General features: G+C 43.5%; 1 protein-coding gene and 1 long non-coding RNA gene across 4 annotated transcripts in view; one reads left to right on the forward strand and one right to left on the reverse strand.

Annotated features, from left to right (window-relative positions):
- LOC306839840 overlaps window positions 1-27,729 on the reverse strand; it is a 102,912-nt gene that overhangs the window by 70,784 nt on the left and 4,399 nt on the right. The gene's annotated exons all lie outside the window — the stretch shown is intronic.
- clasp2 (cytoplasmic linker associated protein 2) overlaps window positions 1-27,729 on the forward strand; it is a 50,148-nt gene that overhangs the window by 19,044 nt on the left and 3,375 nt on the right. Inside the window, exons 8-38 of one of the 3 annotated variants that reach the window (XM_079368747.1) lie at window positions 6,564-6,704; window positions 9,165-9,238; window positions 9,392-9,484; window positions 9,627-9,772; window positions 10,292-10,427; window positions 10,580-10,650; window positions 10,758-10,817; window positions 10,941-11,018; window positions 11,179-11,346; window positions 12,029-12,069; window positions 12,469-12,621; window positions 13,276-13,299; window positions 13,724-13,741; window positions 14,333-14,434; window positions 14,643-14,669; window positions 15,652-15,678; window positions 16,950-17,123; window positions 17,279-17,323; window positions 18,605-18,712; window positions 18,995-19,057; window positions 19,608-19,714; window positions 19,872-19,895; window positions 20,081-20,236; window positions 20,836-20,927; window positions 21,158-21,221; window positions 22,707-22,870; window positions 23,182-23,260; window positions 25,790-25,933; window positions 26,060-26,203; window positions 26,319-26,425; window positions 26,993-27,134. In XM_079368747.1, the coding sequence (XP_079224873.1) occupies window positions 6,564-6,704; window positions 9,165-9,238; window positions 9,392-9,484; window positions 9,627-9,772; window positions 10,292-10,427; window positions 10,580-10,650; window positions 10,758-10,817; window positions 10,941-11,018; window positions 11,179-11,346; window positions 12,029-12,069; window positions 12,469-12,621; window positions 13,276-13,299; window positions 13,724-13,741; window positions 14,333-14,434; window positions 14,643-14,669; window positions 15,652-15,678; window positions 16,950-17,123; window positions 17,279-17,323; window positions 18,605-18,712; window positions 18,995-19,057; window positions 19,608-19,714; window positions 19,872-19,895; window positions 20,081-20,236; window positions 20,836-20,927; window positions 21,158-21,221; window positions 22,707-22,870; window positions 23,182-23,260; window positions 25,790-25,933; window positions 26,060-26,203; window positions 26,319-26,425; window positions 26,993-27,134 (2,972 nt within the window). Of the gene's footprint in view, window positions 1-6,563; window positions 6,705-9,164; window positions 9,239-9,391; window positions 9,485-9,626; window positions 9,773-10,291; window positions 10,428-10,579; window positions 10,651-10,757; window positions 10,818-10,940; window positions 11,019-11,178; window positions 11,347-12,028; window positions 12,070-12,468; window positions 12,622-13,275; window positions 13,300-13,723; window positions 13,742-14,332; window positions 14,435-14,642; window positions 14,670-15,651; window positions 15,679-16,949; window positions 17,124-17,278; window positions 17,324-18,604; window positions 18,713-18,994; window positions 19,058-19,607; window positions 19,715-19,871; window positions 19,896-20,080; window positions 20,237-20,835; window positions 20,928-21,157; window positions 21,222-21,932; window positions 22,295-22,706; window positions 22,871-23,181; window positions 23,261-25,789; window positions 25,934-26,059; window positions 26,204-26,318; window positions 26,426-26,992; window positions 27,135-27,729 lie in introns of those variants that run through there. The other 2 variants (XM_079368748.1, XM_079368749.1) reach the window with 2 other exon arrangements.

The raw sequence follows: 27,729 nt of genomic DNA on the forward strand, positions 1-27,729 counted from the left end.
TCATCAGTCGACCTGCTGATTATTGTCACTGTTTATTGCGCTGGCATTTGTGGAAAAAACAAAACAAATTAAGCTTTTAAACAGAAGATGGACTACCAAAAAAAATGCTTTACAACACATGTAAAAGTTCTTTTCCCCCCACATATATACTTTAATTCTCTACTGATGACAGTACATATATTTTCAATGAGGTGCAGTGAGGTCCTGAAATCTTATTAATTTTATCATCAGCTGTATTTGTCTTTTAAGTTAAGTTGATTTTTGCAGTCCTACTTTCTAGAACTGTGTAAGATTTTACCGAACACAAACTCACTCCTAATATTTAAAAACACTGTATGTACAGACGTCAGAATTTGTTCTCTCTTGCCCTTGCCCCACATCTCTTTTTGGCCAGCTCTCGATTGATCTGCAGGGTTTAACGCAGCTGTTGCTGAGAGAGGAGGAGGGGAGAGGTAGTAAGGCATCAGAGAGGCACTGTGTGTGTGTGGGGGGTGTTTGTTTGGGGGGGGGGGGCAATAGGCCGAGGGAGGAAGCTGACAGAGATCTCTGGCAGTAGGCGAGTCACAACACTGTGCCTATCACTGCCTCTCCCTGATTCATCACGACAGAGACAGAGAGAGATTGAACAAACGAGAGAGGAGAGGGGAAAACAAAGGAGAGAGCAGAGGGAGAGGAGCGACTATACACACTCACAGAGAGCAGGACTTTTTTGAAACAAATCTGTAACACACTGTAACCATGGCAGTCGGGGATGATGGCGATGGTAAGTGTGTGTTTAATCTCATCTGGACACGGATGCTGGCACTCAGACAAAGGCTTGTCAGCATATGGTTTTAAATTGAAATCAGCTTAAACTCAAGCGCTTTCACCCCGAGTGCTCCGGCTCAGATAGAGGATATATCTGTAAACTGCAGCGTCCTAAAGTGTTTCCACCTCTATGCAGCGAGTTTGTGCAAATGAGCACGTGTGTTCTAGAGAGTCATTCATTCTTTTGAAGAAAAAAAATTGTAATTTTTTTTCCCTAACCGTTCAAAAAAGAGAGAGGACATATTTGAAAGTGATGGTCGTTCGTATGAATTGCAGCCGGAGGCCTGACTTGAACCCCAGATATCAGCTACATGGTACAGTATGAACCCTTCGAGTCCACTGAATGTGTAGTTTGGCTATCCTGTTGGGATTCATGAACACTGTCTCCGTTTAGTTTGGTTTTGAAATTTCAGTTGACCCCCTTTGCGACCTTGTCCAATACTTCAACTCTGTCTGTAGTTGGAGTTTGTCTGGTGTGAGTTTTTATTTGTGTTGACGTTTGTTTGTTTTTTACCGTTGATGTTTGTGACTGGAGAAGCTTCAGACTCATGTCCTCTGACTTTAAATCTGCTCTGCAATCGGTCTTGAAACTTTTCTGCGTTCTAACTTCTCCAGTATTCATCCTGGTTTTACCACATTTCTGGAAAAAAAACAAAACAAAAAAAAAACGGTTATACGTGAACCAGTTAGCTCGCCCACTTTCATCTATGCAACACAGGTCAAAATAACCGTGTAGGTTGGCCGTAAAACTGCCAACTTCTCTGGTCAAAACAAAAAACAAACCATTGAGCTCCTTAATCAAAACACAGGAGGAAGACATGCCGAGGGCTGCGTGCGTTGTTGACAGAGAGGTCAGCACTTCACATGAACGTGTTTCCTTAACGTCTGATGATGCAGTAAGATCATTTGATGATTTCATTCAGTCAGAATCAGAAGCCACAGAAACATTGCATATACTTAAATCACAAAACTTCACAAAGATATTTTACTGACGAGCAGCAGAGGCTCAACTAGTTTCAGAGCCATTCCCCTCAGGTCCAGGCTTTTTATGAAGGACACACTTCAGTCTCTTAAACAGAAAAGTCTCTGAGCGTTATCAGGGTGTGCGCCTCTTATCGGCTCTTACCTGAACTTATTTGGTTCGCTCTGAAAATGAGCTCTTGAGAATTCAAAACGTACTTCCAGTTATTCAGCGCCAAACTGCAAACTGACCATCAGCAACAGCTTTCATTGCTTGCATAGTATGTCAGTGTTGACATGGACTGACACACACACACACACACACACACACACACACACGTTCTTGCAGACATGCTTATTCTGCTTCAGTGCATCTTCCACTCTGCAAAAGGAAGCCATGACCCCGTTTCCAGGCTAGGCTGGTTGCCATGACAAAGCTTTTCCTCTGAATATTATGATTTCTCTGCCTCTTTCTCTCTCTCTCTCTCTCTCTCTCTCTTTTGGAATTGGGACTCATATTACTTCTTGTGTGTGTGTGTGTGTGTGTGTGTGTGTGTGTGTGCGTGCGTGTGTGTCTCCTATAAGCAGACTCAGTTTCCTCGGTCCAGGCTGCATCTGGAGCAGGCTGACTCTTATTAGAGAATCCTGGGCTGAAACTTTCAATTTGTCTCTCACCCTCTCTCTCCAGTTTAGTGAGTGGGGCCAGTTTAGTGGTCAAAAACACACATTTCTTCCAGAACATAAACCTTTATGGTACATTTATCCCTGTGTATTAACACCCTTCTTTACTCCTGTTGTCCTATTATTACACAGCAAATAGATTAAGTTCAGCCTGTGTGATGCTAGTTTGTTTGTGTGGCTCTGTCCTATAGTTTTGTTTCATGCTCTTTGTATTTTCAATCATTGCATCGTTTGTCTGATAATAATCACAATGTAATGACCCGCATTGGTACTGTTGTGCGTCACCTGTCTTTAAACTTTAGTGGGCCGTGTTTCAGCAGAAACAGTCCCGCACTGACACACAGTCTTGGGGTTTATTATGGAGCCAAGGCCATCCAGAGCTGTCTCACATCTTTTGTCCAGCGATGGTTTGGCTCTACTGCAGTGACTCTCACATGCGGGCAGTGTTTAATGTCATATTATTATTGTTTTTTTTTTCTTGTTTACCTGGGACTGTTCACAAAGTCACATGAGTGCTAAGTGGGAATATGTGTCATTGCCTGTTCTCCTGCAGATCAGCACATACACAGGCTCTCTGTGCAGTGAATCTTAATTCCTCTAAAGATACCTTTAAGACGTCCAAGTCCAGTGCTGAGATATTCATATGTAATACATGCTATCACGTCTGTCCTGTCCTCCTGTAGTCTACTGTTAGTCACTTATTGTTTCTGGGGCTTCTCAGATTTTCTACTTCTCATTAAAAAAAATAAAATAAAACCAACACTTTCAGTGTTTGCTCTTTATACTCCTATTGAAGTTATTTGCTGGAGCTCTACTGTTTTTATATTTACTTTAATTGTTTTGCGCAAAAACACAAAGTCAAATCGATAAAGACCTGTATAAGCCTCTTCACTTTTTTCTTTATTGAAGCATAACATTTAAAAAAGCTGCTCCTTGTCTTACTCTGCTTAGTTTAAAAAAAATCTTAAGTTTAAAAATACATTAATTTGTCAGTTTTTCTCTGCCCACAAATAACTTTCAGAAAGTGAGGGTTTCATGCAGTGGGATTGTTCTGTGTCCCCGTTTGGGTTTTGATCTAGAGGAATTATCTGTCGGGAACAGAGCCAGTGCTGCCATCAAGTGGCCACAACTGAATATCTGTTTGCGTGCGAGTCTGTATTTGTGTTCAAAGATCTGGCATTTAATCACTAAAGTACTTCTGCAAGGCTGGATGACCTTGCATGTAGATTATATTTGTTTTTAGGCTGGGAAATACTCAGGGATTATTCCCACACAGATTAGGGATTGGCCCACTGAGGCCGCACTGCGTGCTTTTGCAGATGTTTTGAAACATGTCTTATTTTGACCTCCGACTCATTTTTTTCTGCACAACTGATCACGTCTATATATATGAGCCAGTCCTTTCTTTTTTTTAATTATAATTCTTCCTCCTCTGGAGAGAGGAGGAAATCTCAACCTGGAGTTTCCATGGCAACACTTGCCTGGTACATGCTGATGTGTGTGTGTGTGTGTGTGTGTGTGTGTGTGTGTGTGTGTGTATGTTTGGGTAAGCATGTGTCTGCTCCCGTGTTTGTGTACAGACTTGTTATTTGCATGTTGTACTGTATTATTTGGCAGTGCATGAGGATCCTCTCCTCTTCGTAGAATCAGAATAATTCAGCGTAAAATAAACAAACGGACAAACAAACAAGAAATGATCGTGCTGATTAAACTAAATTGGATATTTGTATGTGCACGAGAAGGCTCACTGACCATCTCTATTTCCACCCTCTATTTGTTGCTTTATTCATCTGAGAAGCTGGCCAGCATGGGTAACCATGGCAACAACAAGAGTGCAGTCTGCTCTGTACAAGACACTCTCTTCCTCCTCTCTCTCTCTCTCTCTCTCTCTCTCTCTCTCTCTCTCTCTCTCTCTCTCTCTCTCTCTCTCTCGCTCTGCTCTGCCCTTCACCCGGAGACTCCCATGGGGTCTGACTAGACAAAAGCAGGAGATGCAAATAACGATAGCACTGATGCTAATCAATGCTTAGAACCCAGATGCATGACTAACATGCATGCAGGAGTGTTGCTAATTGGCCTATGGCTTTTATTAGATAGTACTTAAATTCACTGAACGTCTATCTGATCCCTGAATTGATTTGGTTCAATAGCTGTCTTTGTACCCAAACCTAACCACAACACTGTCTCTATTTTATGTTTCAGTCTAGTTTATTATCAGCACAAAAAACACATCTCTGAACTCCATCAGCTTATGTGCTTGTTTCTTTCAAGTTCGGTCTGAACCCTGAATGTTTGCTCATTCGCTGCCCGCTGACTCCAGAGTCAACACCCCAAAACAAACAGCCAAAATGACACCTCTGTCCAACCACCCAGTGACTGACTGAGCTGTCTGAGTGAGAGCGGGGAGGGTCACGGCCTCAGATGGAGGGGTGTGGTCTTAACCAACCCCACCCCCAACCGTTCACTCTCCCTACACCCCTCCTTTGATCGCCCGAACATCCTTTGTTCTTTCGTGCATCTGAAGAGAGAGCGAGGGAGTTACTGAATGTGCTGTGTCAAAAGTGAATGTATTTGCATAAAGATTGTGTTAAGGTGTAGTTGACGAGGATGTTGATGTGGGGGTGTGTGTGGGAGAAGATAAAGAGAGTATGTGTTGTCAGTGGTAATGTGTTTAGGTTAGCTGGTCTGACAGCCACACGGAGAAGCCCTGGCCTCTTAATATTCCCGGGGTGTCTGCGTGCGTGGATCTCTCCCATCACACGCACGCACACACACACACACACACAGTCAGAGTTCTGCCTCCGCACTGGCTGCAACACTATGATGTCACCTCTCTTCTGATTGGTTGTGAGGCTACTGAGGGAAGGAGGAGAGATGTTGGTAGAGAGAGCGAGCGAGGGAGAGGAGATAGAGAGAGAGAGAGAGTGAAAGAAAATGCCGGCACTTGTTTGGGTGGAGGGGTTTTCGGACGGCGATGAGAATGGTGTGTGCGTGTGTGTAGACCCCATGTGAAGTGTGTGTGAGGTGTGTTTGTGCGTGTGTGTTTGTTGGGGTTCGGCTGCGAGAAGAGGGGGGACCCTAATACCACGCCCTCCCAGAAGTATGAGGCGTCTCATCTGCGAGCGGATCTGTGACTGTGAGTGCAGGGATGGACTTTGGGTGTGTTGATGTATATGTGTGTGTCAGTGTGTGTGTGCACTACATATCGCTCACAATAAATAATGATTATATGTGCTTTTTTTACATGATCACTGACTTTTTATTAAGCTTGAAACATCAGACTGTGCACTCACTGCTAGCGTTAGCCGTGCTTGTCAGTGGATTCTTGCGTGTAGGTAACTTGGTGTATGAGCCAAGGTGTTGGGTGGCGGCTTTGGCGCATTTCTGCACGGCTGGTTGCCAGAGCGACCTGTGAAAGACTGCATTCTAATGCCACCACCTTTATGTCAACAGTGGACATTGTGTGTGTGTGAATGTGAGTGTGAGAGAGTGTGATGCTATTTGCTGTCCTCAAATGTATTTTCAGAATCCTGCATTGTTGCAAGTGTCTGTCAATTAGCTGTTAGCTTTCTAGCTACCGTGAACAGGTTGAGTCTTTGAGTTCTATCGTTCTCTTGCTGTACGAGTAGGCATCCTGATTCTTGTTTTGTGTGTTTCTAGTAAATGAAGTAAATGTGTGTGTGTGTGTGTGTGTGTGTATGTGTTTGCCTTTTTTCTTCTTTTCAATGCCGTGTTTGTAATTGGTATTGATTTAGTGATTCCTGACCAAGCTCTCTGTAGAGTACAACCTCCCCTGTTTTCTCCCCCCCTCTCATCGTTACTTTTTTTTTTCTAGCTTTAAAGTAGCCCTGAGCTTTTTTATGCTCTGTGTAAACAAAGTGCAGGGTGAAATACTTCAAGCTTTGAATTAGAAATGTTTGTCAATTCAGACTATAGAAACTGTCATTTTCAGTGTCAGCTGATGTGCTGTATGGATGTTTAAAACACTGTTAAATTCATTCCTTGATTTGTACTACTCGTTGTAACATCATGACAACACTGGCAAAGCGTTTTTGCCGACACGCCTTCCTCTCCACAGAGTCGGTGACAGTCTTCTCTCTGTCCTCTCCCTACAGATCGTAGTTTTGAGGACGATGACAGCGTGGATGGGAATCGCTCCTCCTCGGCCCAGGCTGCCTTCAAGGTCCCAAAAGTTCCCAAGAAGCCTGCAGAGTCCTCTGCTGCACGCAGGCCCAGCGCCACCGGTGGCAAGCTAGGTATAACATCAACTGTAAATTTACACACACCGTTCATGCATGTGAATGTTTGTCCCTCCAAATTTGGAAAAAGACGTTATTTAATGGAGAAAGTATGGTGAGAGGCATCACTTTAAATGATTCACATCTTATCATTCCACTCTTTTGAGTTCACAAACACTCGACATCCAAGCAGAGGCAATTGAACCAAATATTTTTTTCACTATGACCGATGATGGAAAAATCTAAAGGCTCTCTGTCATTTTGACAGATTGGAATACTGAGGGTGATCCACTACATCTTTGTGTCTGGCATTAATAGTACGGCAAAATCCATCACACATTACAAACGTGTTAACATCCTACGACACACAGAAAACGTTTGCAGGCTTGCGTAGCTTTCATCGTGGACAGCTCTCCTGGATCAGTTGTGCAACACTTTGCTCCTTCACTCTCCTCAACCCACACGTTGTGCTGCTGCTTTACACAGCTTTGGCAAACACTGGCCCCTTCATGGCTTTTTTTTCCTTCTTTTTTTTTTATCTTCAATGAACTTTGTTGAATGGAGTTACATTCAGTCAGAATAACACCATGACAACTTATGTTGGGCTTTTTAATCAACATTTGAGAAAAACAAACAATGTTCAGTTTTAGCTGTTCCTAAACTTTATTAAGCTTACATTTTCCGTATTTGGAGTATGGATGTGCGCTTAACGATTAAATGTCAAACCCTGGCCAGTCAGCACAAGGATTACATGATGGTTAAACGAATAAGCCTTAAAAGCCGAAGACTGGTTAAAGCCCTGGTTATTAGGCCTTCTTTCTTCACTCTGCTGCATGGATGGAGACGAGCACAGTGAACATATAGAATCTTATATGACCTGTAGGACAGTTGTGTGATCCACAAAATGGAGTGTGATTGTGCAAGACAAAGAAAGCAAACATCAATGAAGAAAAGAGACACTGCACAGACTCTCTCTCTCTCTCTCTCTCTCTCTCTCTCTCTCTCTCTCTCTCTCTCTCCTCTCTCTCTCTCTCTCTCCTCTCTCTCTCTCTCTCTCTCATCTCTCTCTCTCTCTCTCTCTCTCTCTCTCTCTCTCTCTCTCTCTCTCTCTCTCTCTCTCTCTCTCTCTCTTCAGAAATCTAATACACTCTCATTCTTATCACCATCCTCCTATCTGTGCTCTGCTCAGTTTATATCCGCCTTCCTCTCCACCAAATCCTCCTACTGTAGATGGCTTGAATGTTATGTTTGCTTTGTCTTTACATGTATTGATTGCCCCCCCCCCCCACACACTCTCTCTCTCTCTCTCTCTCTCTCTCTCTCTCTCTCTCTCTCTATTAGAAGAAAGCCCTGTTCCCACCACCACACCAGAGTCAATTTCCTGCTTCTGTATCTGTGTCTGCAATAACACACATACACATACATGTGTAGGTGGATGGTTTTACTAGCCAGCAGTCTGTCTCAGTTCTGCTACATTTGCGCTGCTTGGTGGAGAGCGAACGCTGTGATCTCTTGTCGCTTGGATCATTACAGGCTCATTGATTTTTACAGCAGCTGTGAAAGGCTGAAGTCAAGGGCATGCTGGGGATTTTTTCTAATATGAGACTGTACTTCAAAAACCTTGAGCCAGTCACTTGTTTTATATGCCAACCAGTTGAAAATGTATATGTATTCATGTATATGAATTCATCAGGCTGATATTGTGCATTCTGTATTCTCTGATAGAGACGATGGCAGGCTCTATTGTCTCCATTTGCATAAAAACAATGCCCACAGACTGGAAACACCCAACAGCGAGACTCGCAATGAAAAACACATTTTGATCTTTGTGAGAAAAAAACCTAGAGCTTTAAAAAAGTGTAAACTGATACCTGTGATAATGTGTTGTAACACAGATCATAGCTCACATCTACAGCACCCATCTATTCATGTGACAAATAAAGAGTTTGATTACAAATTACCGGTAATGTTTGCAACGACGACAGCGTCAAAATCAACATAGCAATGAATGAATTTCAGCCAATCCGGTCACTGTGATAACATATCATCAAGCCTTGGATTAAACAAAGGGACGGTTAAAAGGCTGATGGACACTGCAACCATGGTTCTCCCTAAACATGACAGTGTTCACAGACATCAGACGTCCTTCAACAACGTTCCCTGACGTCTTTAGAAACCAGGTAGAGTTTGTCATGTCTTTGAGGCATCGTCAGGTATTAAAACAACCGGTTTAAATAATCCGCTCCTTCTGAATTGCCTCTTCGTTCTTTTGTCTTCTTCTCTCCTCTTCTATTTGCTTCTTTGATGAGGTGATGTAGGAGGTTTTAGAGCACTGCTGCCAGGATGTACATTAGAAACACAGGCTGCTAGCACTGACTTAATAGTGTTTTTTTTTATGTTTTGGGAAGTGTGCTTGAACTCCACTGGTTTTAAATGCACTTACACGTGTATAATAATCCACTCTGCTCTTAATTCTAGTGTCCAAGGAAAGTGCGGGGTTGATTGATGAAGAAGATTTTATTAAAGCCTTCACAGATGTCCCTACAGTCCAGGTCAGCTACACACAACTGCACACATTCATCCCTTCTGCTAACCAAAACTGTGCAGTATTTCAAGTTCAGACTGTCTGAGAGACTAAGACTTTTTTTTTTTTTTTTTGTCTCTTCCACATGCTTGCTCGGCTGTCTCACTGTGGCTCAATGCAGATCTACTCATCGAGGGATCTTGAGGACAATCTGAATAAGATCCGTGAGATCTGCTCTGATGACAAACACGACTGGGACCAGAGAGCGAATGCTGTCAGTTAATGCACCTTCACATAATCCCTTTCTTCAATCAGTGCAAAGACAAGTTTAGAAGATTGTTGGCATCTTAAATGTACTATATTTTCTCTCTCTCTCTCTCTCTCTCTTTTTTATTTTTTATTTTTTTTATCTGCAGCTCAAGAAATTCCGCTCGTTGTTGGTGGCGGGCGCGAACACCTACGACTGTTTCTACCAGCATCTACGGCTACTGGATGGAGCCTTCAAACTGTCAGCTAAAGACCTGCGCTCACAAGTTGTGCGAGAGGCCTGCGTCACTGTGGCGTGAGTGTTGATTACATACACTGCCATCACGTGACGGAATAAAGAAATACTGTGTGAATAATGCTTACGTCTTGAAAACCGAGCAGCCAAAATTAGCTTGATTTTCAGTGACAAGCAAAAAATCTATCCTCATGGCAGCGTTCAGCTCTCCCTGATTTATACAAGCTCAGGGAACAGTTAGACTTTGATTAGTCAGATTGTGCCATCAATGACAGACTTTGAGTTGTAGTTTACAGTCTGACACCTAATTAATTAAAACTACATTTTTAAATTCTTGAAATCACTGTAAAGTACGTTTATGATTTTAATTGAATAAAACTCAGATTAATCGGATTGATCTACATCTGCAGGTGTTTTTGTTTTATTCCAGGATCAATGAAGTGTTCGTATTTATAACCATAGACCGCAAAACTTCTGGCTTCGGATTTCTACAGAACATATTAGTGTATATGCACAATGCGTTGCAGTCATACCAGCTCAATTTGGAATGTGTGTGTGTGTGTGTGTGTGTTCTTGCAGCCATCTCTCTACAGTGCTGGGGAATAAATTCGACCATGGAGCGGAAGCCATCGTTCCTGTCCTGTTCAACCTCATCCCAAACTGTGCCAAAGTCATGGCCTCCTCCGGCGTGTCGGCCATCCGCATCATTATAAGGGTGAGCTCTGCCGATACACTCATCAAACCGCCTCATAGAGATCCATGTGATCAGTCAAACATGATGCTATTGTTTCGAGTATTGGAATTTATTTATTTATTTTTTCTTTCTTATCAACATTTTTCCCTCTCTACTTCATTTCCTCTCTGCAGCACACACACGTCCCCAGGCTCATCCCCCTGATCACCAGTAACTGCACATCCAAGTCTGTGTCTGTTAGAAGGTGGGTTAAGATCAACTTGGTGTAATGAACACATTGAAGATCGTGCTTATAATGATGCTGTTCTGTGATAATGAGGCTGATTAAAAAAAACAAAACGTGTCCTTCAGGCGCTGTTATGAATTCTTGGACCTACTACTACAAGAATGGCAGACCCACTCTCTAGAGAGGTGAGGATGGTTTCCAGCATTGTTCAGATCAACACAACTCTTCTGGCGCACTACTGTCGAAGCTATTTCTCTATCTTACCTGTTCTTAATTCCCCCCTTTTCATCTCCATCCTCTGCTTGCAGGCACACAGCAGTTCTAGTTGAGAGCATCAAGAAGGGAATTCGAGATGCAGACTCGGAGGCCAGAGTGGAGGCACGCAAGTAAGACACATGCAGGTTTCCTGAAAATTTAATTGTATGAAAGACAAGTTGCGTTCAATATCTTACCACCATCCCTTTGTTCTCTCTCTGAATCCCTCCCTCTCTTCTTCTACCTCTCCACGTCGTTGCGATTTTTCTACTCGTCTGCTGTCTCCGTCAGAGCCTACTGGGGTCTGAGGAACCACTTCCCAGGGGAGACTGACGCTCTCTACAACTCCCTGGAGTCGTCGTACCAGAGGACCCTTCAGTCCTGCCTGAAGAGCTCTGGCAGTGTGGCCTCGCTTCCCCAGAGCGACCGCTCCTCCTCATCCTCTCAAGAGAGCCTCAAGTAAACCCTCAACCCTTAATTTAAGAGCTCTTCTAATTCTTCGAAGATTGAAGTTATTTTAGGGAGGAATCGTTTTATGAGACCTTTTTTTTTTTTTGAAGGAGTTCCTGTGCAGGCCTGAACATACCCTGGCTGCACATAGAACAGATCTCCTCAGTTTAATTTGACTTTTTTGCTCAGCAGTCATCAGGAAGTCCTGGCTAACTTTTCCACTTTCATTTTTGCTCTGTATCTTTGTTTCTCATTATTTTGAGTCAAATTTGGCCTCCAAATTTTAAACCAATGAAAGCTGTTAAAGATTTAAGTCAAGTTGAAATGTGTGTTGTAGTGTAGAAATCTATAGAGTTAAATCTGTGGTGCAGGTCGTGTCTGCTGCACTTATACTTAGTATATCGTTTTTGGAATGAATTAGCTGCTTTCTATCTTAAGTTTTTACTTTTCATTAAATATTAAAAGACTTTAAAAGAATTGACTCATCTGAATGTGTTTTAACATTTGAATGAATAAAAAATGTTCCACTGCTCTTCACTCGGACATTATAGAGTTGTTAGAATATTCAGTGAGAAACCAGGAACAGGTGTAAGGATGTGTAACTCAGCCTTGTGTCTATACTTGATGATTTTCTGTGTTGTTGTTGTTTTGTTGTGTAATGACCTACTTCTCTCTCTCTCCTCTCTCTCAGTCGGCCTCTGACTTCGAAATGGTCAGCAGCTCCAGGGCGAGGTGAGTCAAGCACACACACTCACTCACACATACACACACACACACCATATCCTCTTGCTCACTGTTCCTTTGAAGACAGACACACAAACACACACACACTCACCATGACAGACATCAGCTCCTACAAAACCATTTCCCATCATTCTCATTCACATCTGACTGTCCAGTCCCCGTGCAGCCACTATCTGTTCCTTTTTTTTTTTTTTTTTGTTACTACACACACATATGTGGATATGTGTTTGGTCTGTTTGTTTGTTTCTGTATGGTATCATTATTGTGTTGTTTACGTGTGGTGCTGGCATGTGTTTGTGATGTATATATGCCCTCATCACCTCCCATCCCTTCTTCCACACGCCCCTCCTCCTCCTCCTCGTCCTCCTCCTCCTCCTGTCACATCAGTCCCGACGGGTTCAAAAGGTGGGGTGTCATCAGCCTCCCTGCAGCGTTCCCGTAGTGACGTGGATGTTAACGCAGCAGCTGTGGCTAAGCACCGGCACGTCGGACAGACCAGGGGAGCTGGTCGTCTGCCCCCTGGTTCCTACTCCTCATTGGGTAAGGGCCCTGCCAATCGAGTTAGATGACTAATCAGACGTCAGACAGCATGTGATCAGACGCAAGTCAGGCAGGGAACTCCAAACTCCCAGATTAGATCAGAAGCATTGCTTCTAAAACTGAAGTGAGGCCACCATCTACAAACGCTCACATTTATCAGGACGGGCTGACACAATCACACACTCCAGAGCTTGGTCTGGCCTTTCTCCTCCCCCCCCTCCTGTACTCTCTCCTCCTGCTGCCTGCTCATTGCCTGTTAATGTGTATCCTGTCTATGTGTTCATAGATATTCTCTGTGTGCATGATCCGTAGATGAATATCGTCTCCGTCGATGCTGACCTCGGTCTCTGCATGGTTCTCTGTTAAAACAGATCAACTAATAGAACGTGTGCTCCTCTCTCCTCTTTGTCTTTTCACGTTTCTTACACTCTTTATTTCCTCTCATTATTTCATCATTCTTTGTCTTTCGATTTCTCTTTCACCCCCCTCCCCCCTTCTTGAATTCCTTTACCTTTTATCTTTTACTTTAAAATTCATTTTGTATCACTCTTTATGCTTTTTGTTTCCTTTCGTTTCTTCCCTTTATTTCCTCCATCACTCTCTCCTTCTCCTTCTTCTCCTTCTTCTTCTTCTTCTTCTTCTCTGCTACTTAAGATGATGCCTCTGATAAAACGGATGGTAAGATCATCTCACTCTGCTTCACCAGCTGCAAGCCCACACAATGCTTTTTTTTCTTTATTTCCTTCCACCTCTTCCATCATGTCATCATCCCCAGTCCGTGTCCGTCTCCTTTTGAGCCGAGTGAGGCCCACAGCTCCCCCTGCTGTCCGCATTACATCCCACCCTCATTCCAAATCGCCGTCCCTCTCGGCACATCATAAATCACATTATTTACCGCACACATCTGAGATCATCTTTTGCTTGACTAAAACGTAACCCTTGTCTTTAATATCGAACTGATCTGCCAACCTGCATTGTTCCGTTTTTAGATCTCATTGGAATATGTAGGATATCTTTTTTTTTTCTCTTTTTTTTGTGCTATTCTACATATGTCAGGTAAAATGTGTTGTTCACAACCTGCTCCTTCTTTGTCTGTCTGTAGGGACCAGGTCAGATAATGGTAAGCTTATGGTTAGGTGGATGTGTGTGTGGACCTGTGTGAGGGATGTTCTAGTTGATAAAGTTGAACCAAACTCACACCTAGAGTTCAAGCTTGTTAAAATGTAGAAGATAACCTTAGTATGCCATCTTCAATCAAAGATGGGTCATGTCATCATCTTTGATTGTTGTGTGAGCGCTGCGTATGATGAATCTGAACAGAATTACATAACAAACAGAATAACCAAAAGTCAGTTGATTGGATGATGCAACACAACAGCTAATGATGGTGACGGTGAATGATTTTCGATAACAATCATTTGTTGGATCATGACCTTTTTTTTTTTTTTTTTTTTTACTTACTGTAACTTGCTACTTCCAAATCCACCCAGGTATCCTCGTTTTCATCTGTGTTTGCGTCTGGCTTCATCTGCGCTCGTAGTTCAGGTTCTGTCGTGAGATCAGAAGCTTTCAGCCGTAGCAGCTGTCCACAGCTGGAGTGCTTTCGTAGTTTCTCTGCTTCATCGGGCTTTTTTTTTTTTTTTGTGGTTAGTTTCGTTAGCCGAGGGAGTTCAGCTATGCCTTTATTGATTGTCCCCTCTGATACACGCAGGACGTGTACGCACCAAGCAGCCCCTGTCCACCGCCGGCAGCGTCTCCAGCCAGGTGGACTCACGAGGACGCAGCCGCACCAAGATGGTCTCCCAGTCGCAGCGTAAGTACCCTACTCTTATCACATACAAAAGCCTAGCTTAAAAAACGTGACTGAAAACATTGAAGGTATAAACTTACACTTCAAACAGAACGCTGTGTGACTATCTACTGGTCTGTTTGTAGTGTTTTCAGGCTCGTTTTATGGAGTCTGATTTCCTGTTGCCTTCACGGTGACGATAAGCTCCATGTAAATGTTTTTGTGCCTTCAGGTTCCGACGAATCCGATTGCACGCCAGGTATTCTGTTTGTTTGTCAGAGTCAGAGTGTTGTCTATCTGTGTTCAACAGTGGGGAAAATAGTGGCCCACCTGCTACTGCTCTCATTCTGATCAAGGTGTTTTCACGTAAAGAGGAGTGTGTGTGTGCGTGTGCTCTCTGCATGCTGTGCCCCATCACTGACGGGATGGTTTTTTGCTGAGCAGTGGATTCACGCAGCTCTAGCCTGGCTCTGGCTGTCATTTAGCGTATTTAAAACACTAAACGTAAAGAACACAAGCCAAAGCGCTCGCTGCTTTTTGCAACACAATCGGTAGATCATTTGCTTTGCAAGAATTATTGCTGCTCACAGCGGGGATGACTCCAGTGCAAAACACCAGTAAAGAGAGGACACACAGACGGATCCGGACATTCAGCCAAAAGATTAAAACATGTAGATCGTCTGATAAAGAGTTCAAAAGACCAAACCTTGAAATAACACTGACTGAGACCGAGGACATGGCAGCTAAACAGAGGCTCAGAAAGATCTGTGTGTGTGTGTGTGAGGTGGAGTGTGTGAATATTTTTAAGCATATTTACTTTGAACCTTTTTTTTTTTTTAAATTTGACCTTCATTGTGAACCAGGCTTTGCTTCATACATATGCCAGCCTTTCCCAACATGCACTGCTTTTCCCGGGCTTTCATCTGCAGCTTGGTTAAGTGTGCGTGTTTGTTCAAGCCTCATATTTCAGTTCCCCTGTTTAATAAATGGATTCGTGTTCTCAAAGTGCTTCAGTGTTTCCTTCATACTTGATATTGCACAGCAGGATGTGCTGCCATCAAACTCTGTGTTCTGACCCCCATGGCCTTCTTTTTTTCTTTTCTTTTTTTTTTAAGATTGAGTTTTTTTTTCTTTCTTTCTTTCTGGCTAACACTCATAATTCTATCTGGTTTAATCTGCTGTTCCTTACCCCTCGCCTCTGCTTCCCCCCTTCTTTCCAACCAATGGGCCTAATGGCTCAGGATCTCAGTCTGCTACCCCTGTCGGTGGTAAGATTACAACGCTACTTCTTTTTACCCGCTCTCTGTATCTTTACTTTCTTTTTTTTTTCCCCCCTCTGTTGCTGTGACTTCCCCGATCCTTCACGTGCACCTAGAAAGGTCACTCGAGGCTTCTCCCGCTCTGGCTGAGGCATGCTGAGATTTGTGATCACGAAGCTGTTTACATGGCTGCTCTATGATCATGCTCGACACACTGCTCGCATTGGGAGTTTTGTGTTTTTTGCACTCTGCTGTGTGTCAGGGTTGAGCAGAAAGAGAGAAGATGACTTATTTTGTGACTGCTAGAAAAAAAATAATATTTTTTTAAAAGTCAACAATCTTTACGTAGTTTGTAGATTTGTAGACGCATAAGGACAACAAAAGGAGAGAGAGGAAGGGTACGTGTTTTTAATTGTCTTGAGATAAAAAACATAAGGTTAGGTCGTTCCAAATCGTCTTTTAGAAAAAAGAAAGTGAGACAAATATAAGTCAGAATTCATTATGCTTATTTGAATTGCTGTGGAGGTTGTCTAAAATATCAGAACAGTCCCTGTCGGCCTTTTTCCCCTGTCATTTAGTTGTTTTTAGTTTTAGTACAGATCTCCAAATACAGACTTCCCCTGTGCTTACTTTGTGTATGCTGCTTCAGTCGAGTGTTTATTTGTCAATAAGAGAGGACGAGCGAGTGAGAGAGAGTGTGTGGTCGGCTTCATGTGCTGAGCCCCGTAGTTTGTTTCCTCCTTGCCACCCTTCATGTTCAGAACCGCAGAGCAAGCAGCTCCGCCGCTCGCCTTTCGGATCGATCGTGAAAGGGAGAGTTCCTGTAGAACGCGTCACCTCGTGGAGACAGGATGTCATTGGCTGGAAACAGATTTGTTTTAACAGCTGTCGAAATGTTTGACGAAATTCATTTTATTCCATTTATCTCGATTTTATGAATGGAACTTGTTTAGCAGTATGTTTTCTGGAAACATTTTTGTGCAGAGCGTGTGCGTAATTCAAACCGAGCGATGAGTTTAGATGTATCAAGTCAGACTCCTCGTCATCAAACAAAGTTTCCTTTTATGTTCTGTCTTTGGTCATGTGTGTAAAGTGTTTAGAAAGTAGTGCCACTAAGAGAAGGACAGTTGCACCTGTCTTTGTTCTGTGTGCGTCTACAACACTAGTCATCATCTCTTCCTCACGTCCGAGTGAGATTTGTTCATACCGTAGTTTTCACTGTTTAAGGCCTCTTGTTGCCGGAGAAATGATCTGACTTTTCTCTCTCCCTCTTTTTAAAGCTGGAAGTCGGAGTGGCTCTCCCGGCCGGGTGCTGACAAGTACGGCCCTGAGCACCTTGAGCTCGGGGGCCCACCGGGTGCTGGCAGGGGCCGGCAGTGACGGACACAGACGCAGTCGCATCCCCCGCAGCCAGGGATGCTCCAGAGACTCTTCCCCGACGCGCCTGTCTGTTGGTGAGCAAACCCTTTTGTTTATTATGTGTCTGTGTCTATATCCTTCAAAGTTGTCTGTGTGTGAAATCGTGCACTTGTTTGTTCGACTTTTATCTCAACATTTGTCTCCTTCCTTTTCTTCTACTCTTCCTGCCTCTGATGCTTCTGTCCTCAAGCTCCCTCCAGCATTAGCTCTATCTACAACGGAGCAAACAGAGGAGGTAAGGCTCTGACCTCGACCGGACCATCCTGCCACTTACCCCTCTCTCTCTCTCTCTCTCTCTCTCTCTCTCTCTCTCTCTCTCTCTCTCTCTCTCTCCGTCTCTTCTCATGCTGATTGTAAAATCACTCCTCCTATTCCTAGAAATGTCACAATCTCTCCTCCGTCTCCCAACCCTTGAATGGTGCTGTAGCTGATGACCTCCGCCCGTTTGAGCCCACCTCTCTAACCTCTCTCTGACTTGTAATGGCTGTGATGTTTTTGCTCATGGGTTCCTCTGATTCCAATGAATTATAAACCCACCTCCTCCCTCTTTGTACTAATGTGTTGGTAGTGGCTGGCGAATGCAAATCTTAGCAGGATCAGCAAAAGCTTCCTCAGGACTGTGTTAGGCTGTGGTTAACCCTGATTGGCTGGGTGTACGTTGCTGAAGCTGATGAACAGAGCAATGAACAGTTCGGTTGATTGCTTTGCTGCTGGATCTATAATGGCAGAACTCCCCCACCTTTCCCCTCCCCCCCATCCCTCCCCCTTAAATTCATGTCAAATCACTTCCTGTTCTTTTCTTTCTTCCTGTGTGTGACTATGAGGAGGATCAGCTGGGTTTGAGTGTCCATGAAACTGTGCCTCTTAACGGTGCATCTCATCTCAGCTGAAACATCGTCGTCTTCGGACAGAAAAAAAAACCAAACAATTTGGAAGTGCAGCATTTGTTTTTTAAAGCAATAGGCCCAATTTACGATACTCTTCCTTTTTCTTTTTTTTTTGGATAGCCTACGCTTCCTACAGACTGAGCTTTGACTCGAAACCCACGGCTGCTGCAATGAGGAATAATGCCTCCGTACATGGGACACCGAACAATACCGCTAGGCCATCCGGCGCCCTGTTTATTGAGAAATTTGAGCAAAAGCACTTGACGTTTTTTTTGGTTTTTTGGGCATCAGGGGTTTGGATTGAAGGGAATAGATGAGTACAGATTTCAACTTTGTCTCTTGATTAATTCACGTGCAGTCTAACTATCAGTTCATCTCAGTCTGAGGGGACTTGAACCTATTGAGATGCTCCTTCAGGGCCAGTCGACCTGTGCTCACATTCTTACTCTGCCGTCTGTCACTTCGTCGCCTCTTTCTTCTTATCTGTCTTTACTCCTCTCTTCTTTGTCACTGCTCACGTTTGTCCTCCTTCTCTGTCTTTGTGCCCTTATTACCACTTTTTCTTCCCTTATCTCCTCCCTCCCTCCCTCCCTCCCTCCCCCGCTCCCCTCGCCCCTGCGTGTGGTTAGCTCGGGGCAGTCGTATCCCTCGGCCCAGTATGAGTCAGGGCTGCAGCAGAGAGGCCAGCAGGGAGAGCAGCCGGGACACCAGCCCCGTACGCTCCTTCACGCCCCTGGGTGAGTAGCAGTAGTGCAAAGTAAAGCAGGAGGGATCAAAAGAGAAACATTTTTATTTAAACACGAGGTGAACTCCAAACCAAAGAGAATCTCAACGTGTTAAAAGCTGAGGGTGATAAGCAGAAGGAAAACCTCACTTGCATTCTTTTCAGTCTTTCTTTCTATCTTAGAACCTTTTCAACTTGTATAAGTGGTCGTGTGTGTTTGTCTTGTGTGTGTCTGTGTGTGTGTTTGTGTGTGGGTGTTAAACTCTGTATATGTGTTTTTTAATCTTGGTTGCAGCGACACGAAGCTACTCTCGCTCCACTGGAGCTCTCCACGCACCTGATACCTTTGGGGCTGCAGGTGAAGGCTGAGTACATCAATGTTCTCTGTTCACCCACCCACCTAGCCTTAATTTTTTGTTGCTTTGTTTTTTGTTTTTTTCTCGTCTTTAGTGCCAAGCATCTTCTCTTTAAGTTGTCGTTTCTTTTAATGTCCATCCGCCTCCGTGTTTTGTCTTTCCCATTGAGCTCAAGGATCCTCCCGTGGAATTGCATGTTTCCGCCCGTTCAGTTGTTGCCAGTTGACGACCATTTTGACATTTTTTTCACCCCATTGTTTTTCTTTAGCTCCGCCTCTTCTCCGCAGGGACACCGACATGTTACCTGTGTTCAATCTTTCTTTCTCCCCCAGTGACGCCTGCAATATCATTTTAACAAGTCATTGCATCAACTTACAGTGTTGACTCATGGGAAATGTTGTTGTGAATGATTGGGGGCGGGTAGATGTCAGAGGGAATGGATGGTGGATCATCGTGGAACGAGTGAGAGGAGCAAGTCCTGCAGTAGTTTGGAATCAAACCTTTGACTTCTCCGTCTTAAGCTCTCCTTTTCGTCTTTCCGGTGCTTCACAGGATCAGGTTATGGCATCAGTCAGTCCAGTCGTCTTTCTTCCTCGGTCAGCGCCATGAGGGTCCTCAACACAGGCTCAGACGTAGAGGAGGCTCTCGCAGACGCGCTGGTATAAAAAACAGACATACTATACAAACCACCTTTTTTTAAAAAGAAAAAAATACACACATTTCAAGTGTTGAACATTCCAGTTAGCTCACCTGAACTGTGTGTGTATGTGTGCTTGTAAACTAACCCCTGGTTCTACCTCTGTTTAATGCTGTCAGCTGTTGGGAGACATGCGGTCAAAGGTCAGCTTCTTCTCCTGCCCTCTTACCTGTGTGTAGCGTGTGTGTCTATTAGCTGTTTTTGCGTTTCAACAATCTAGGTGTGCGAGTGCATGATTTTTACCTGTGCCTTTTTTTGTTTTCAGTGTAATGTCACTTACATTTTAATTTCATGTCCTTTCTCTATTTCTGTCCTTTCTTTCCCGCAGAAGAAGCCTGCCCGGAGGCGGTATGAAAACTACAGCATGTACTCAGATGATGATGCTAACAGCGACGCGTCCAGCGCCTGTTCAGAGAGATCCTACAGCTCCAGGAACGGAGGGGCAATCCCCACCTACATGAGACAGACAGAAGATGTAGCCGAGGTCAGCGTCAACAACAAAGAGCAAAAATAAAGGAAACTTTGATAGCCCAGATAGCTGATGGCTTATTTCTTTGATTTTGGTTTTCCTGACCGAAAGATGTTCGTCTCAGGTTCTTTCGCCCTTTTTAAACATTAAAGCCAATCGGTTTGAAGGCTCTATTATATGATAACAATCTTCCTCCCTTGTCTACCCTAATGTTTGAAAGCCTCTGTCAGGGAGGCTACTTTCCAAACAATAATGATGCAAGATGCTCCAACACCGTGTGTCCTCAGTTTGAAGACATTTAGAGTTGCTCTTAATTAGCTGTTAACATTGTGTCTTTCTTTCAGCATGCTGCTCAAAAATCCTGCCTGATTCCCCCGCTCGATTAGAGTCGATTTTGGAGTTACAGAAATACAAAACAGAATGGTGATGTAGAGTAGCACACAGTTCCTGCTTTGAACAGTCAGCGCAGAAAGGCCTTTTCAAAGAACAGCTTTTGTTGAATCAATCGGACATTCAGGAGTAATAATGCCACGTCAACTCTGAATTTTAATTTGAGGACCTCCTCTCCTTTTAACAGTTTTCAACTTTGTGTTGTTTTTTTTCTTGTTTGTTAGGTGCTAAACCGATGTGCCAGTGCGAACTTGTCAGAAAGGAAGGAGGGGCTTCTGGGCCTACAGGCACTGCTCAAGAACCAACGCACCCTCAGGTCAGCCACAGTGTGTGTGTGTGTGTGTGTGTGTGTGTGTGTGTGTGTGTGTGTGTGTGTGTGTGTGTGTGTGTGTGTGTGTGTGTGTGTGTGTGTGTGTGTGTGTGTGTGTGTGTGTGTGTGTGTGTGTGTGTGTGTGTGTGTGTGTGTGTGTGTGTGTGTGTGTGTGTGTGTGAAGTCTTGAAGGATTGTTGATTTTTATTTAACCAGCTTTCATTTTTGATGTGCAGTCGAGTGGAACTGAAGAGACTATGTGAAATCTTCACCCGGATGTTTGCAGATCCTCACAGTAAGGTATGGCTGCATGCAGAGCAAGTCTTCACACAAGGAGTCTCCAGCACTCTTTTACAAAATCACCTCACATGGATTCATTTTTCATCCACTTCAGTTTGACTTTGGTTTCATATTATTTGTTTACCTCACCATCCTGCACTGTACCGGATTCTGCCAAAACAAGGACAAGTATTTATTGATAACCACACACAGATGGGTGTTAAAGTTACGGTTGGAGACAAACAGGGCAAAAACGTTTTCAAATACAAACATGGATAAACACACTCCAACATAAACCTAGGCATGCAGAGTGTGCGACGGACTGTTCTCCTAACGGCATGCCATGCCTGAGGTTGCGTGTGAACTCACTCTTCGTCCGCCGTCTTGCTGGATTGTTTCTGTAAATGTTCAGCAGCCGACACGCCGGCTGTCTCTCAATGCATTCGCTGCCACTCCCTCTCTGTCCCCTCCCTCTCTTCGCTGCAACTCAGAGCAACGACACTGAGCGCACACACAGACGCACTTCCACACACTGCAGCTGCCAGCTCTTCTCTGATTAACCTGCTGAGTTTCTCTCTCTTTTTCTCTCTCTCTCTCTCTCTCTAACTCTGCCACTTTTCTTACGGCGATTTTTTTTTTTCCGAGTGCCTCACACATAACGTAAGGTGTGTGAGCCCTCCACTCCCTGCCCCTCTCGTTTTTTGACGTGTTTGACGATTTGATGAATTTCAGCGAGACTCCGGCAGGGTGTACGGAACGGCAGAATCCGGTATAAGCTCAGCCTCCTTCAAGGTACCGCATCACGCCATGGATTCTTATCTTCATCTGTTTTTTTCACCCTCTTCTCTGTCTCCCTATTTTTTTTTTTAATTTCTTTTATTATTCTCTCAGTTCCTTTCTGGTGTGCAAAAAAACATAAAAACATCACCTCACCTTTGTTACGGTGTTGTTACTCTTACACAATGTGTCTCACTCAATTTAGCAAATATTGGATTGAAAGTCCTGATAATTCCCATCAGCTGTTCTCTGTCCGGATGCTAACAGATGTGTCTCTCTCTCCCTCATGCTTCCCCACTCCGGAACTCTCTATAGAGAGTAAGTGTGAAACTGTGTTCAGTGTGTTTGGATGAAAATCCGCTTCATTAATCTGATTGGATAACCAGTTACCAGCACAAACAACATAACAATCACTCACTAATCCGCCTTAAATAATGCTGCCTTTAACGACACTGTCCTGGCTTTGTTACATCGTTTTTTGCTTGTTATTTAGTATTGATGTGTTTTTATTCGTACGTACGTTTTTGGTGATTTAGCCTTAATTGGTGTTTGGGAATGTTGGTGTGCTGCTGCAAAGAAGAGTTGATAACCACTAACTTCACACTGGGAGAAAATGTTTGGTCAGATGTGACACTTTTTTGTCTTCATCTTGTAAATGCATGCTGTGTACTAATCACGTAAGTAGTTTAGTGACCGGGTCCATGTGTAATTTAAACTCTTTGTGTTCAGGTGTTCAGCATGTTCCTGGAGACGCTGGTAGATTTTATCCTGGTCCACAAGGAGGATCTGCAGGACTGGTTGTTTGTCCTGCTCACACAGCTGCTGAAGAAAATGGGTGCTGACCTGCTGGGCTCCGTACAGGCCAAAGTTCAGAGAGCCCTGGATATCACACGGTGGGTTTCACACTCACATATGTATACTGAGTTAAGGGCTTTTTTATGAGCCATGGTAAGTGCATATAAACTTTTTTATAGATGAAATAATACATAAGTCGAGGAGCCTGGTTGTCAGGTGTTAAACATTTGCTTAAATGGTAGAAAAATGTATCACCTATTTTTTTGTATTCCTCTGCCGTTTACAAAAACTGCAATACGCTTTTAGTGTAGTTTGTTTGAACTACAGACAAATGACAGATGTGAGTTGTGTTGCTGTGTGAGCTGGAATTTTAATTTTAATTTTTTGGATTGTGTTTTTTTTTTGGCAGAGAGTCTTTCCCCAATGATCTCCAGTTTACAATTCTCATGAGGTTCACGGTGGACCAGACGCAGACGCCCAACCTCAAGGTAAAGCACATATCTGACGTTTGTGTGACTGTGATTATACTACGCGTGTCTTTATATCAAAGCTAGCTTACTGTTTCTGTTTATATCTGAGGGATGGAGGGTAATGAAAGGGAAGATAAGGTTCGAAATTCAGAGACTGTGTAGCCATGGTAACTGCTGTTCTGATATGACCTCATGCCTGTATATGCTGGCCCCGCCTCCCAAAAAAAAAACCTGAATCCTGGGCTGTGATTGGCTGGCAGTTGATGGAGCCGCTCTGCTGGCTTTTTTGCACTGCTGCTCGGTGTGGGCACTCTCCTCAAGCTTCTATTCTCCTTTTCCTCATCCATCATCTCCTTCTCCTCCCTCTCTGTCACTAACCTTTTGTTTTAGGGCAACTTTATAACCTCACCCATCTCTTATTTCAAGCTTTCCTAACCCCAAAAGTATCCCCTCCCACACCTTGTTCCTTTCAGTCTTTCACCTTATTCTTACATTGTTTTCCTGTTCTAAGATATATATTTTTTTACGCCTTTGTTTAAATTCGCTACTTTAACTATCAAAGTTAGTCTTCCATGATCAGACTTCAAAATGAAATTGGGAACACTCTTTCAATATAAACTCCATCCATGGATCGGACAACCATGTCATCGTTTTTTGATTAGTATGACTTAAACGCTAAGTTGTCTCGTTAGTTTTTAAATCCTCTGCCAAACAAACAAAAACCGTTTCGCTCATCGTCATGTGTTATCATGAATATACAATTTAAAATGCTTGGGCCCCAAAACCAAACCCTGAGGGACTAAACATTCATTGTTCATATAATCAGATATATTACCAGAAAGTAGCACATATTCTTGTCTTTTATCTAAATATCTACTTAACCAGTTTAAACCAATCCCTCTGACATACAGTAATACTGTGTGTGTGCAATGAAACCCCAAACTTTATTGTTCTTACCTTCTTTTGCTGTAGTCATGTTTTGGTTATTGTACAGCTAAAGCTAAATTAAGGCCAAACTAACAATTTATTTGTGTTTAATAAAATAATCCAAGTTATGGGCAAACTGTTATTCAAGCACTAGAAAATTGTGAAGAACATGTTAAATCTGTTTACTTGCCCTGTTTTAAAAGAAAGGGGAACCTTTGCTATTTACATTCTGTTTAGAACAAAATCAGTTGAGAAAGAAAGAAAATAAAATATATAGTGTATAATATAATTATAATAATTAATTTTACAGTCTGTCTTCTTTTTTTAATAAAATTCATGTTGATCGATCACTATCAGTTGAATTCTTTAAGATTTCATTCTAATTCAAAAACGTACAAACTTTTTAACAGTAGAAAAAGGCTGAGGTGATGGAGAGAAAATATTTGGAACATCCTGGACTTTTAATTTCCTCTCGGCTTGTATTATTTGTAGAAAGTTTCGAAATGACGATTCCAGAAAAACAAGAATATAACCTTTCAGATGTTGACAGTGTTGGAGGGGGGGCTTCAATGATGAGCTCACACACTTTCTTTATGACCACAAGTGTAGAGATTATGCTGTTCTAAGTACGTAACATAATGCTATACAGCATGACGAGAAGTCAACTGTGGCGTTGCGATCCATGAACAGATTTATAGTGTAAGAATTCAGAGCTCTGTGCTGCCATCATGTGGCAGCATTAGGTACTACTCATTTTTCAGAATAGATAATAAAAGTCACAATCGCCCAAGCCTCCTTTTATCTTTTTACTCCCCCTAGACCCTCCGCACCCTCCCTGCCTCCCCTTTCCTTTTTCTTTTGCTTTCTTGTCTCCCCGTGCCCTCCCCTGTCCTCGCCTCCCTTTCTGTCTCCGTTAATTGACGCGGTGCTTCTCCTCTCTCTCTCTGAAGCCTGCACGGAGCTCGTGTTGCGGGCGAGGCAGGGGAGGGTCCGGGGTTAAATTGTTCCCCCCCAGAGCGCGGCGCCACGCTTGCTCTCTAGACGAGCAGGCGGCAGCCTGGAGCCAGTCCTCCCAGGTCAGTGCGCTCCGGGGGGAGCAATTATGTGGCGCATATACGTAGGTGATTTGGAGAAAGTTCTGGTCCTTAAGGTGCTTTTCTTTTTTCTTTTTTTTAAGAAACAAAGAAGAGGAGAGACGTTTGGAAGAGAATTAGAGCAGGAGTCAGTTGTTGTTGTTTTTGATATCTGCAGTGAAGTTTGCATTTATTTGTTTCTGTTGTTGTTTGTGTTTTCCTTTTTTGTTGTCTTTTGAACGATGTGTGTTTTGGAGTTCACGCAGGCATTACCATGAATGCATTTTGTTTTATGTCACTAATTCATCAGATTTGTTTTCATTTTCAGACCTGCAAGAGATTCACAGTCTGCTGTGATTCTACATGCTGACTGTGAACATGAGTGGTCTTTTTTTTTTTCTATTCTTTCTTTTCTTTTTTTTCCCAAGCGCGTAATTTTGTGGTTACTGTTTTTTGTATTTTCACAGGTTGATATTGGCCACGCAGTTTATTCTTGACTCATCAATCTTTACTCATGTTTTTGTAAACCTGTGTTTTTGTATCCCAGGTGAAAGTGGCCATCCTGAAGTACATCGAGACGCTGACGTTACAGATGGAGGCTCCAGACTTTGTGAACTCCAGTGAGACTCGGCTGGCCGTCTCTCGTATCATCACGTGGACGACTGAACCAAAGAGTTCTGACGTCAGAAAGGTGCTGCAACACAAACCTGAGAAGTCACACAACCATGATTGTCTTGTAACACTTGTAAATGCTGGCTCATTTGTATGCTCTATAACACTTTTTTTTTTTAACAACGAGGCATTCTGTGTGTTGCAGGCCGCACAGTCGGTGCTGATCTCTCTGTTTCAGCTCAACACGCCAGAGTTCACCATGCTGCTGGCAGCTCTGCCCAAAACCTTCCAGGATGGAGCCACCAGACTGCTTCAGAACCACCTGAAGAACACTGGAAATGTTGCACAGGTAAACACACACACATGCAAACTCTGCTGTTGGTTGTTTTAGACACTGTTGGTACGCGGTGGTTTAAAGACTAACTTGTTTTTTTTGTTTTTTTTTAATGTAATTACTTTCTCAGGCATCAATGGGAAGCCCTCTGACGCGCCACACTCCTCGATCTCCTGCCAACTGGTCCAGTCCGGTCACTTCCCCCACCAATACCTCCCAGAACACCCCCTCACCAAGGTAACACACACACACACACACACACACACACACACACACACACACACACACACACACAACAATCCATTCATTTAATTTAAATTCTAATGTAATTTAGAAATAAGAGTGGACTAATGAAACTATTAGAAATGATGAATGTGCAGCGTATATAACCATGTTTCCACCGCTTCAGTTTGGTTCGTTGCACTTTAATGAGTGTTTCCTCTGTCAAAAGTTGGGAATGGTACAAACATAACCATTCCTTACTGTCCTACTATTTTGGTTCCCTTCTGTTGGGGAGCCAAGGGTACCGGTCGCTTCCTAAAGGCTGGACTCAAACACACAGCAGTCCTTTGACTGTGACTGTCCTTTGAAAGCATCTCGTGGATTGGAGAGCTTATTTTCATGGCTGGTTTGTTTTTTTGGGGGGGGTTTTCTGCGACTACTTTGCCTTGAAGCGTCCCATGGAGGACTTGGGTGACGCAGACCCTCTCAGGAATCGTGGATCTTAGTTTTTCTGTGTCTGTTACGCTGTGTTAAATACATCCCCTGGCTCAGTGGCCTTTGTTTTGTTTGGTTTGTGTGCAGTGCATTCGACTACGACACGGAGAACATGAACTCGGAGGACATCTACAGCTCGTTGAAAGGTGTCACTGAGGCAATCCAGAACTTCAGCGTTCGCAGCCAAGAGGACATGAATGAACCCATTCAGCGGCGGGAGGGAGACGAGGTCAGTAGAGCACACTGTGTGCGCACCACACTGACGTTCCTGACTGATAAATAAAGTTCCTTTCCTTCCATGCTCTTTGTCTTTTGAATATTAGTATGTAAATTGTCTATGTATTATAGTGGGTGCTGGGGCCCCCAGGCAAAAAATAGTTAAGGGCCCCTGCAACCGCTATTATATCCAGCAGTGTCCCAATGTTCTTCTCTCTTCATTTTTTAAGTGATTTTCATTGACAGTGCTGTGCTGAGACGCAGCTTTAGGATGGGGCCCCATCAGGGACGTTTCCTACAGTCATTGCAAAATGAACACATTTTAAGCTTCTACTGTTGGGTAAAAGTTTGTCAGCCATCGGGGGCCCCTGAGTGGTCTGGGGCCCCAAGCGGTTGCCTGCCTTGCCTGTTGACAAGCAGCGGCTCTGTGCGAGATTTAAGGACGTTTATAAATGACTCTATAGCGCCTCCCACAGCTCAGTGGCTCAAATTGGTGGATGGGTAGATTTGAAAAAGCTGAGTTCGGAGGGATTGACTGAACTCCTTTATGAAACATGTTTCAGACTTTGGCTCACATTCTGTTGTGAGAGCCATTTGTGGCAGTAAGA

This window comes from Symphodus melops (assembly GCF_947650265.1).
Source record: "Symphodus melops genome assembly, chromosome: 18".
In the NCBI taxonomy this organism is placed as follows: Eukaryota; Metazoa; Chordata; class Actinopteri; order Labriformes; family Labridae; genus Symphodus; species Symphodus melops.